Source organism: Melanerpes formicivorus, unplaced genomic scaffold (genome assembly GCF_026170545.1).
Source record: "Melanerpes formicivorus ecotype bairdi unplaced genomic scaffold, bMelFor1.0.p_v2 SCAF_39, whole genome shotgun sequence".
NCBI classification, from domain to species: Eukaryota; Metazoa; Chordata; class Aves; order Piciformes; family Picidae; genus Melanerpes; species Melanerpes formicivorus.
In genome coordinates, this window is record NW_027142391.1 from 983178 (window position 1) to 995073 (window position 11896).

An 11896-nucleotide genomic window follows, 5' to 3' on the forward strand; every position below is an offset into this window, starting at 1 on the left:
GCACTCTTTGAGGGAGCCTCTGTCCCCTTGCCTCCCAGCTGTGAACTCCTGTGCCCTGCAGAACGGCGGCTGCCAGCACGACTGCGTGCAGCTGACGCTGGCCCAGCACCGCTGCCAGTGCCGAGCTGGCTACCAGCTGCAGGAGGATGGCAAACGCTGCACCTGTGAGTGCCTGGGGCAGGGGAGGGGGAGCTGGGCAGGCAGAGCTGCTCCCTGGCCTGGCCTCGGGGCAGCTGGGATGGGGGGAGCAGGGGGTGCACCCTGGCAGGCTCAGATGTCAGAGCTCCATGGAAGGGGTTGGGTTGGAAGGGCCCTTGAGGCCAGGGGCAGCCCCCACTAGAGCAGGCTGCTCAAGAGCTGCAGGCAGTGCTGCAGGTGGGAGCAGAGCAGAGGGGCAGAATCCCCTCCCTGTGCTGCTGCTCTCCCTGCTCTGGCTGCAGCTCAGCACTCAGCTGGCTCTGGGCTGCCAGGGACCACTGCTGGCTCCTGACCAACTGACAGCCCCAAGGCCTTCTCCTGCAGGCTGCTCTCAGGCACTCCTCACCCAGCCTGGATCCGTGCTTGGGACTGCCCTGAGCCAGCTGCAGGACCTTGCCCTTGGCCCTGCTGAGCTCCATGGGGCTGGCTCAGGGCTCCTGTCTCCAGCCTGCCACAGAGCTCAGGCTTGGAGGTTCCTCTCCAGCACAAACTCTGCATGGTGTGTTGGCCTGGCCACGTCCTGCAGCTCCTTCTGCAGGGCCAGGAAGAGCTGAAGGAGTGTGGCCAACACAAATGGAGCTGTCTGAAGGCACACTGCTGGGAAAGAGAAGGAGCAGCAGTGTGCCACAGCAGGAGGGGACCTGCTCCCCCTGCTCGCAGACAGCTTCCTGGCTGACCTGCTGCAGCAGGGAGGGAGGGAGGCTGGAGGGGATGGGAGCAGAAGTTCAGGCTCCTCACTCAGAGCAGTTGGCATTCAAGAAGCAGGAGGAGGAGGAGGGAAGTCTTTAGCTGTGAAGTTACTAAGGGGAAACACCTGGGGCAGCAGGAGTGCAGCAGGGGCAGGGCTCTGGGCAGGGGCAGGCACAGGGCAGAGCTTGGCCAACATCTTGGTACCAGCACTTGAAGCAGATTTGCCTGGCAGTTGCTCTGTGCTTGCCCATGGCTGGGGAGGTTTTACCCAGGCCAGGACCTGCCTTTTGCAGCCCCTCACACCCTGCAGGCCCTCCTGCTGGGGTGGAGCAGCAGGCAGAACAGCAGAGGTTGAGCGGTGGGCAATGGTCCTTCAGGGACTGCAGGCTGCCTTGCTGGGCACAGCTGCCTGGTGCTGTGCCCTGCTGCAAGCACGGTGCCAGGACTAGCGTGAGGCAAGCTGGCTGCCTGTGCTGTGCCTGCAGTGAGGAACCCCTGCACGGAGAGGAACGGAGGCTGCGCGCAGCTCTGCCAGCCGCAGCGGGGCACGGCGCGCTGCCACTGCCACCCCGGCTACCGCCTGGCACCCGACCACAAGGGCTGTGAGGGTAAGCTCCTGCCAGCACAGCTTTCCTGGGGGGCACCAGAGCCTGGGGGGGTGGGGGGGGAAGCAGTGCTCAGTCCTGGCAGTCACCAGCAGCTGGGGGAAGCAGTGCTCAGTCCTGGCAGCCACCAGCAGCTGGCACAAAGCTCCTGGAGGCTCTGCTGCCCGGAGCAGCACTGAGAGCCTCCTGGGATGCTCCAAACTCCTCACTCTGCTCCTGCCTTGCTCTGGCCCAACACAATTCGGGACCCAAGGGCTCAGGGGGTGAGAAGCCAGTGGGAAGGCTTGGGGCCAGCTGGAAGTGCCCCTTTGAGGCCTGCCTGTCCCAGCCTGCTCTGCTCACTGCCTGCTCCTCTCCTGCAGACGTGGACGAGTGTGCGACCGGCCAGGCGCTGTGTGCACATCAGTGCCTCAACACCCAAGGCTCCTTCAGGTGCAGCTGCAACCCTGGCTACGAGCTGGGGGCAGATGGCAAGCAGTGCTACCGTGAGTACTGCCTGCAGACCCCCCGGGGGGTGTGGGGGGAGGGCTGCCTGCTCCAGCAGAGCCTTTGTGCAGCGTGCCCTGCGAGCTGGGGAGGCTGAGCTGGGGGTGAGCCCTGCTGGAAGGACTTCCCAAGCAGGTTTGGGGCTGTGGGCTCTCCCACCACAACCCCCCCCAAAGTGCTGCTCTTGCAGGCTCCCAGGGAGCAGCTTGTGCTGGTTGAGGCAACTTCTTTGGAGCCATTTGGCTGCAAAGAGGCCAAGCTCTGCTCCTGGGGGGGCTTTGCTGGATGAGTTCAGTCAGCTGCAGATGTGTGACTGAAGGAGTAATTGAGCTGGAGAAGTGATGGCCTCTGCTCCCAGCAAGAAGTAAACAGGGTTGTGCAAGAAGCAGCCAGGCTGTCCATGCAGCCTCAGCCAACACATCCCCAGGGGCAGCCCAAAGTGGAGCTGTCACCACCAGCAGCCCCTCGGAGGCAGCCCCTCGGAGGCAGCCCCTCAGAGGCAGCCCCCATGGCAGTTGCAGTGCTGGAAGCTGTGGTGCTCCACCTGTGCAGCTACTGCAGCTCTCACTGGGGGCCTAGCAGGGCTGTGAGGAGGAGGCTTTGCAGACCATAAATGGGACTCAAAAGGCATCAGAGAGAGCAGTGTGAGGAGCTGGGCTGCTGAAGTGCTCACTAGGAGCCTGAGCACCTGCACAGCTGCCTTCCATCTGCCTGCAGAAGCCACCCCAGAGCTCAGCTCCGTGGGACACTGCACACTCAGCTGCTGGGGTGAGGCTTGCAGAGGGCTCTGAGCCTCAGCTGCCTCCTCAGCAAAGTGCCCCACAGGGGACAAAAGGCTTGGGTCTGTTGCTGCTCAGGTCTTGGGGTTCCAGGTAGGGCCCTGGTGAGAGATGAGGCCTGGAGGGTGAGCTGTGACAGCAGGGACAGCACAAGCCCCACTCTGGCTCAGGTGTGGCCTCTGCAGCTGTGCCTCACTGACCTCTCCACTGCAGAACTGAGTAGCCTGCATGGGAGGAAAGTTTCTCCCTGCCCCTTCTGGCACCTCCTATGCACAGCCTGCTAGCTCTGGCACCAGAGACAGAGAGGAAGGGACCCCACTCCTGCTGTGAGCTCAGGAGAGGGCTGTGCCACGCTGCAAGGCTCTCATGGCATGCACAGATCCATGGGGAAGCATCAAGCTCCCTTCCTTTGTCCTCCTTGGGTCTGAACCACACTGAGAAACACACAGACACAAAACCCAACTCAAAAATGTTCCTCTAGGCAGAAAGCATTTTCCTGAGGTGGAGGCCTGAGCCAAAGCTCCATGGTAGAAGTTCCTTGGGGTTGAAGAGAGCTTAATGAAGCAGCCTGCAGTTTACATCAGCCCTGCCAAGCTCGGGAGCTGTGAGGCTGCTCTGCAGCTCTGCACCTACCCAACGTTCCTAGCTGTAGGCATCTGGATGTTCCCCTGCTCAGCTGCTGCTCCCAGAGCTGGCTGGCACCAGGACAGCTCTGTGCTGGCACAGCCTGAGCCAGCCCTTGGCTTGGCAGCACACCCTGCAGCTTGTCAGGAGTGGGAGCAGCTCTGTCTGCAGCCTGCCTCATCTCAGAGGCTGTCCAGAGCCTGCTCCGGCAGCCTGGCCCTGGGAGGCTCTCTGGGACGTTGCCTGGGATCCGTGGGTTTATTTTTGCACATCACTTTCCCAGCCCAGCAGTGGCCTGTGCCAAGCTGTTTCCATCCCTTTCCCTGCTGCAGAGCTCTCCTCTCCCCTCCTCAGCAGGGCTCTGCTCGCGGCAGGCAGGAGCTGGGCCGGGAGCCGTGCGGATGCCCGCTGCAGCTGGGCACCAGGGGAGGGCAGGGCCCGGGCGGGGAGCAGCAGCTGCTGCGGGGTGCTGAGCCCTCTGCCTCTCGCAGGGATAGAGATGGAGATTGTCAACAGCTGCGAGGCCGACAACGGGGGCTGTGCCCACGCCTGCCACCACTCCAGCTCCGGCCCCGCCTGCTCCTGCAGCCTCGGCTACCGGCTGGAGGAGGACCGCAAGAGCTGCGCTGGTAAGGGGCAGAGCTCCCTGCCTGGTGCCCCAGGGCTGAGGATGCTGCCTGCCAGCTGCTGCCTGTGCCAGCAGGGCAGGAGGGCCAGGAATGGGGCAGGGAGCTGCGGTGCTGCTCTGCTTGAAGCCCCTCAGGGTGAGGAACACTGCACAGGTTGCTCAGGGATGTGGTGCAGGCCACAGCCCCTGGGCACTTGCTCAGGGCCCTATCAACCTGATCTAGCTGGAGGGCTCCCTGGTGACTGCAGGGGGTTGGAAGACCTTCAGAGGTCCCTTCCAGCCCCATGCATTCTGAGCCTGTGAAGACATCCTCAGACCTCCCCTCAAGACCTACTCAGAAGCTGTTGACTCCAGAGCCAAGCAGAACCAAGCCCTGCTGGGAGTGTTCTAAGGCAGCACTGGCAGACAGAGGCTCGCCTCACAGCAGCCCATGCCCAGAGGGGATGGTGCTCCAAGGGCACCAGCCTGGCTGCCCTCTCCCAGGAAGCAGCAGGAACGAGGGCATGAGTGATGTGGAGGAGGCAGTGGCTGCAAGCCAAGCTCAGCTCAGCCCCATCCTGCTCCATCGAGGATGTGTTAATGGAGAAGTAAGGCAGAGATCCACCTCCAGCTCTGGGAGTGTGGGGCAGGCACAGGAGGTTGCATCAGAGCCCCCTGAGGAGCAGAACCTGAGTCAGGAACCCTCTGTGGTGCTCACGGAGCAGCCTCCTGCTGCATCAGCACAGGGAGCAGGAGGAGCTGTGTCCATGCAGCACAGCACAGCAGCACCAGGGCCTGGGGCTCTCCAGAGGTCTCTTCCAAGCCCTGCCCTGGGCTGAGGAGCACCCTGCCAGGCTGAGCTGCTGGCAGCAAGCTCCCTGCTTGCCAGAGGAGCAGCAGGAGGAGCCCAGCAGGCAGCTCACAGCTCCCCGGGGCACTGCCAAGCAGCACCCCCGGCCCTGCACAGCCTCCCCTGGAGCCGCCCCAAACCCACCCGGGTGCCATCCTGCCGGGGGGGTTGGGCTGGCTCTCCAGAGCTCCTTCCTGCCCTTCACCTCCCTGCGCTTTGCTTTCTCTTCAGACATCGACGAGTGCGCCAGCGGCGCCCACTGCTGCCGGCAGGACTGCTACAACTACCCCGGGGGCTACGAGTGCGCCTGCCAGGCCGGCTACCGGCTCGGCACGGACGGCTGCGGCTGCGAGGGTGAGCACAGACCCCCCGGGCACGGCCGCTGTCCCCAGCCTGGCAGCACACAGCAGGGACACGGCCCCCAGCTGTGCCAGGGGGCTCAGCCTGGCCGTGGGGAGCAATTTCCTCACGCTGGGGGCGGTGGGGGGGAGGGTCTCAAGCACTAGAACAGGCTGCCCGGGGGGGTGGTGGAGTCACCGTCCCTGGAGGGATTGAAAAGCAGCAGGGGTGGGGTTGGGAGCTTGGGGTGAGTGGTTGGAGAGCTGCAGGGTGGAGCTGTCCCCTCCTCGGGAGCTGTCCTCACTACCAGAGCTCTCCCACAGCCTGTCCCGGGTGCAACCCCAGCCTGGGCCAGCCGGGAGCTGACACCCAGCACAGGCTGTGTGGACCCCCAGGGCTCCCTGCAGCTCCTGGGCCCTCTCCTGGTGCTTCAGTCGTGCTTCGTGCAGCTAACAGAGATGATGCCAGCAGCCAGCTGGCTGACCTGTGGGCCCCGTCCTGCCTGGGGGACCCCCTCCCCTTCTTTTCCAGACGTGGATGAGTGCTCCTCAAGCAATGGGGGCTGTGAGCACACCTGCCAGAACCAGCTGGGCTCCTTCCAGTGTGGCTGCGACATTGGCTACAAGCTGGAGGAGGACCGAAGGAGCTGCGTCCGTGAGTGTGCTGCCTGCCCCTCCCCGCCCCCCTCTGCCCCCTCCCCTGCCCCTCCCTGCCCCCTCTGCCCCCTCCCTGCCCCCTCTGCCCCCTCCCCTGCCCCTCCCTGCCCCCTCTGCCCTCCCCTGCCCCTCCCTGCCCCCCTCTGCCCCCTCTGCCCCTCCCTGCCCCTCTGATTCCATCATCCCAGGGCAGAGTCCCCTCCCTGGAGGTGCTGAAGGCCAGCTGGGATGGGTGAGGGGGAGGGGGTTGCCTTCCAACCCAAGCCCCTCCCTGGCTGCTTCCCCAGCTCTGGAGGACACGGTGGAGGCCCTGGAGGGCCGGCGCCCCCTGGCCCGCCCCATCCCCCACGTGGCCATCCTGAGGGATGAGCTGACTCAGCTCTTCAACGACGACTACGAGGAAGAGGAGGGAGAGGTGGAGGCCAGAGGAGAGCACACCCTGTCAGAAAAATTCGGTGGGCATCTTGCAGCCCTGGTGCAGCAGCCTCTGGGTGCCTGCAGGGAAGGCCTCAGCGCTCACAGAGCCTGCTGGCTGTGCTGGGTCCCTTCCCTGCCCACACAGAGCCCACCCAGGGAACCAACCCCCCCCGAGGTGCTGAGCAGCCTTGGGAAGGGCTCTTCACCTGCAGCTCCTCTCGTTGCAGTCTGCCTGGAGCACACCTTTGGTCCTGACTGCAGCCTGACCTGCGGGGACTGCCAGAACGGAGCCCCCTGCGCCGCGGAGGGCAGCGGCTGCGACTGCCCCGCGGGCTGGACTGGCATCCTCTGCAACCAGAGTGAGTCAGGCTGCAGGGCAGCGCCCAGCAGGCTCTGCCCAGCCCTGGCTGAGCCTCAGCTCTCTCTCTGTCTCGCCCCAGCCTGCCCAGAGGGCACCTTCGGGAGGAACTGCAGCCAGAGCTGCGGCTGCCAGAACGGTGGCACCTGCGACCCTGCCTCCGGCTCCTGCCGCTGCCCGCCCGGCGTGGCTGGAGAGCTCTGCCAGGATGGTAAGGCCGTGGCTCTCCTTCCCTGCCTCGGGGGCAGTGCTGAGGAGCCTTTCCTTCTCTCCACAGCCCTGGGACCTGGTAGGGGCAGGAGGTGGGAGTGAGGTGGGGGCTGGGTGCTCTCCCGAGGAAGGAGCGACAGGAGAGGAAGCAGCCTCAGGCTGTGCCAGGGGAGGTTCAGGTTGGGCATGAGGAGCAATTTCTTCCCCAAAAAGGTTGTCGAGGCCTGGCTCAAGCTGCCCAGGCTGGTGGTGGAGTCCCCATCCCTGGGGGGTGGGGTTTGAAGCCATGGAGATGTGGTGCTGAGGGCCAAGGGTTGCTGGTGCCCTGGCAGCGCTGGCTTCAGGGGGGGACTCCATGAGCTGAAAGAGTTAAAGTCTGGGGGACAGAACCTAAAGCAGAGAGGGAGACAATGAGAGACTGAGAGCAGGGGCTGGGACAGCTGGGAGTGATTACTGACAGAGACCCAAGCAGAATGTCAATGGATAACAAGAGAGACCCTGAGCTCTTCCTCCTGGAGGAAGGAGGTGGCTGAGGGCTGGAGGGAACAAACAGGAAGGTAGGATTGGAACAGAGCAAGAAGCAGGGATCTGTTGTGCCAGGGTGGCATTTCCTCTGCTGCTGTGCCAGGGCAGGAGGCACCTGCTGCCTGGTGCTGCCTGTCTGCCTGCCTGGTGCTGCCTGGTGCTGCCTGGTGCTGCCTGGTGCTGCCTGGCGCTGCCTGTCTGCCTGGTGCTGCCTGGTGCTGCCTGGTGCTGCCTGTCTGCCTGCCTGTCACTGCCTGGTGCTGCCTGGCGCTGCCTGTCTGCCTGGTGCTGCCTGGTGCTGCCTGTCTGCCTGGTGCTGCCTGGCCTGGTGCTGCCTGGTGCTGCCTGGCCTGGTGCTGCCTGTCTGCCTGCCACATGCTTCCAGCGTGGAGCTGCTCAGCACAGCAGGGGAGGAGCAGTGCTTTTATCCCCCCCCAGTGCAGCTATCACCATTGTCCATCGCTAGGAATGTCCCCAGGGGGTTGCTGTCTCCTGTGTGCCAAAGGTGACTTCCCAGAGCCCTGCAGGGCAGAGCTGTAGCAGGACCGGGGGCACCAGTTCAGGAGCTGCTGGGTGCCCTGGAGGCACCTCCTGAGGCTGGAGGTGGCAGCAAGTGAGGCCAGGAGTGCTGCTGCAGTCCCCTGTGGAGCTGCTGCAGGGACCTGGTGGCTCTTGGTGTCAGCTCAGGGAGCACAGACCCAGCACAGCCCCGCTGGGGAGCCAGCCCCTGCCGAGCTCCAGCTCCCTCTGCCGCCTCTGGTGCCCTCCAGCCTGGGCTCTGCAGGGCTCTCCTGTGCTCTGCCAGGGGAGAAGCCACAGCCTGGAGCTGGCTGCTCCTCCCCCAAACCTCTCTGTGCTTCTAGGGTGCCCCAAAGGATTTTATGGGAAGCAATGCAGGAAAAAGTGCAACTGTGCCAACCGGGGCCGGTGCCACCGCGTCTACGGCGCCTGCCTCTGCGACCCCGGCTTGTACGGCCGGTACTGCCACCTGGGTACGGCTGCCCCCGCCCCCCCTGCCTGCAGGAGAGCTGGGGAGGGGCTTTGGACAAGGGCTCCTGGGGACAGGAGCGGGGGGAATGGATTGGAGCTCGAAGAGGGCAGACGGAGACTGGAGATGAGGGAGAAATTCTTGGCAGCAAGGGTGGGGAGAGCCTGGCACAGGCTGCCCAGGGAGGCTGTGGCTGCCCCCTCCCTGGAGGTGCTCAGTGCCAGGCTGGATGAGGCTGGGGGGAGGTGTCCCTGCCCATGGCAGGGGGCTGGATCTGGCTGATCTGGAAGGTTCCTCCCAGCCCAACCCATTCTGTGACTTGCAGACCCTTCCTCTCTCGCTGCCGTGCTGGGGAGGGCCAAGCCCCCTGCACCTTGCCCTGTGCCCGGATGGGTCTCTCGCTGACCAGCCCCTTCCCTCTCCTCCAGCTTGCCCCAAGTGGGCTTTTGGTGCTGGGTGCTCCGAGGAGTGCCAGTGTGAGCAGGAGAACACCCGGGAGTGCGACAAGAGGGACGGCTCCTGCCGCTGCAAGCCTGGCTACCGCGGCGAGCGCTGCCAGCTCCGTGAGTGCTGCCGGGGAGCAGCCTCCTCCCTCCCTCCCTTCCGCAGCCTCCTCCCTCCCTCCCTTCCGCAGCCTCCCTCCCTCCCTCCCTTCCGCAGCCTCCTCCCTCCCTCCCTTCCGCAGCCTCCTCCCTCCCTCCCGCAGCCTCCTCCCTCCCTCCCTCCTGCAGCCTTCTCCCTCCCTCCCGCAGCCTCCTCCCTCCCTCCCGCAGCCTCCTCCCTCCCTCCCGCAGCCTCCTCCCTCCCTCCCGCAGCCTCCTCCCTCCCTCCTGCAGCCTCCTCCCTCCCTCTCTCCCTCCTGCAGCCTCCTCCCTCCCTCCCTCCCTCCCGCAGCCTCCTCCCTCGTTCTTCCAGGGGGAGGCTCAGCTCCCTCCCCTCCCTCCCTGCCGGGAGCCTCTGCTCTTGCCTGGGCTCGGGTCAGACCTCGCTGCCGGCCGCAGCGCCTGGCCGTGCGGGCGGTGGAGCTCACCCAGCCTCCCGCCCCCAGCTGTGCCACCGCTGGGGCCAGGGGCTTGCCCTGTCCCAGGGGCAGCTGAGTGATGCCAGGTGCTGTCTCCCTGTGGCTGTCACCAGGCTGTGAGCCTGGGTACTACGGGGATGGCTGCAAGCAGGAGTGCAGCTGCGCTGCAGGGGTGCCCTGTGACCACGTCACCGGCGAGTGCCGCACAGAGTGTCCCCCAGGCTTCCGCGGGGCCAGCTGTGACCAAGGTGAGCAGCCCTGCCCCCAGCCTGCCCTCGGCTCCTCGCTCCCACACACCTCTTCTGCACAGAGCAGCCTCCAGGGCTGCTCCTGTGCTCCCAGAGCCCCAAGCCCTGAGCTGATCTGAGGAGCGAAGGACACCGGAGGTGCTCGTGGAGGCCTCTGGGAAGCCCTCCGGGCAGGGCAGCAGGAATGGTCCTGCAGGCTGAGGCTCACTCAGGCAAGGAGAGCAAGGTCTCCCTTTGGCCCACCCCTGGGCCATCTCTGCCTTGTAGCTGGAGGTGGTGGCTCTCAGGGTGTCTCCTCCAGCCCCTTGATGCCCTCTGGCTGCCAGGCACTCGGTGCCCAGCAGGGCACTGTCCCATCTCTACTCTCTGGGACTCTGCTTGGGCTTCAGGGGGAAAAGGAGATGTTGGATTCCATCCAGCCCAGGGTTCACTCTGCTGCCTCTGGATGAGCTGCTCTGCTCCTCAGAGTGTGCCAGGTGCCAGCAGGGCACTGCACTGCCCAGCTCTGAGAGCAGTGTGGCACCCAGGCTCCGAGGCTGCAGATGCTCAGGGTCCTGGGGGGGGCTGGGGGGCAGGGGGCTTGGCTTGCTTCAAGCAAAGGTGGTTGGAGTGCAGCTGAAGGCAGTGACTCACTGGCACGAGCTGCTGACTCCAGAGCATGAGCACAGCCCTCAGGAAGGCAGAACTTCCACCAGCCTTGGAGCTGGGAAGCCAACCTCCCCCCCTTGTGAGGTTGTCCTCTCCTGAATCACACTTCAGCTGCTGGGAGCCAGCAGGCAAGGCTCAGATTTGGGCTCCTGGAGTCCCCACTTCAGGCAGGGCTTGTGGTGCCCAGCAGCTGGAGCTGGGCTCGAGCAGCCTGGGGCTTTCTGCACCCCCTGAAGCAGACCCCAGCAGTCCCAGCCCAGCACTGCAGCTTCCAGCACATCACCTCCTTGCCTAGCACCAGGACCGGGGGGACCAAGCTGGTCTGGGGGTCGGCACAAGGGCTGCAGATGGTCCCAAGGAGTGCTGGAGGCAGCCTGTGCCTGCAGAGCTCCGAGGTGCTCAGGGGAGCAGCTTCTGCAGGGCTCCTGGGGGCCCTGGAGCCAGCCAGGCAGGGCTGCTGCTGTCCCCAGAGCCCCGGGGGCTGGGGGCTTGGGTCGGGGTATTTTTAAAGAGCCTAAGAAAGGAGCTGCAGCCTGGAGGGGGAGTGACAGGAAATAACACAAATATTTGCATAGAAATAGTAGGCCCTTGGCTGCTGTCCGGGCTGGAAATGATTAAAGGGTGAAGACAAACATCTGCCATCAATTAGCAGAGGGGGGAACAACAAAACCTCCACTGTGTGCTTGAAATCCTCACTCTGCTCTGCCCCTCCCGGGCTGCCCGAGCCCCGGAGCCAGTCCCAAGGGGGGCTGCGAGCCCTCAGCACCACAGCTTTGAAACCCCTGCAGGCAGGGGGACTCCACCACTGCCCCAGGCAGCCTGGGCCAGGCCTTGACAACCCTCAGGGGGCAGAAATTGTTCCTCATGTCCAACCTGAACCTCCCCTGGGGCAGGCTGAGGCCATCTCCTTTTGTCCTGTCACTTGTTACCTGGGAGGAGAGACCAACCCCCCCCGGCTCCAGCCTGCTGTCAGGGAGCTGTAGGGAGCCAGGAGGTCTCCCCTCAGCCTCCTTTGCCCTGGAATAACCAACCCCAGGTCCCTCAGCTGCTCCTCACCAGCCCTGATGTGAGGGCTTGGGGGGCAGGGTGAGAGGCAATGGTTTGGAGCTGGAGCAGGGCAGGGTTAGGTTGGGCATCAGGAGGAAGCTCTGCACAGTGCTGAGACTCTGGCACAGGCTGCCCAGGGAGGTGCTTGGGGCTCCACCCCCGGAGACATTCAAGATGAGGCTGAGTGTGGCCCTGGGCAGCCTGCTCCAGTTGGAGCAGCCCCTGCTGGGGGCAGGGGGGTGGAGAAGGTGACCCCCGAGGGGCCCTTCCAGCCCGATGTGCTCCCTGGCTGTGAGCTGGCAGCTCTCTCCCCGCTCTTTTGGTGCAGAGTGCCCCCGGGGGACGTTTGGGGCAGGCTGCCAGGGGTCCTGCCTCTGTGGTGGAGCCTCCTGCGACCCTGTCAGTGGCCACTGCCTCTGCCCAGCCGGCTGGACCGGACACGACTGCGGCCAAGGTGAGCAGGCAGCAGCAGCTCCGGGGCTGAGGTGAGGAGGGAGGTGCAGGGCTGACCTCGTGTGGCCAAGGCTGAGCCCTTGGCTGCAGCCCAGAGCAGGTCTGGGGCTGCCTGGGGCTGCCTGGGGCTGCCTGGGGCTCTGGCAG

The 11896-nt window shown here is 65.0% G+C and overlaps 1 protein-coding gene across 2 annotated transcripts in view; it reads left to right on the forward strand.

Moving 5' to 3' along the window:
- Positions 1-11896, forward strand: part of MEGF6 (multiple EGF like domains 6) — a 75496-nt gene that overhangs the window by 46297 nt on the left and 17303 nt on the right. For both annotated transcript variants that reach the window (XM_068158174.1, XM_068158173.1), the window contains 13 exons: positions 39-164; positions 1374-1496; positions 1856-1978; positions 3874-4011; positions 5071-5193; positions 5710-5832; positions 6122-6289; positions 6479-6610; positions 6692-6820; positions 8208-8336; positions 8761-8895; positions 9467-9601; positions 11625-11750. In XM_068158174.1, the coding sequence (XP_068014275.1) occupies positions 39-164; positions 1374-1496; positions 1856-1978; positions 3874-4011; positions 5071-5193; positions 5710-5832; positions 6122-6289; positions 6479-6610; positions 6692-6820; positions 8208-8336; positions 8761-8895; positions 9467-9601; positions 11625-11750 (1710 nt within the window). The remainder of the gene's footprint in view (positions 1-38; positions 165-1373; positions 1497-1855; positions 1979-3873; positions 4012-5070; positions 5194-5709; positions 5833-6121; positions 6290-6478; positions 6611-6691; positions 6821-8207; positions 8337-8760; positions 8896-9466; positions 9602-11624; positions 11751-11896) is intronic.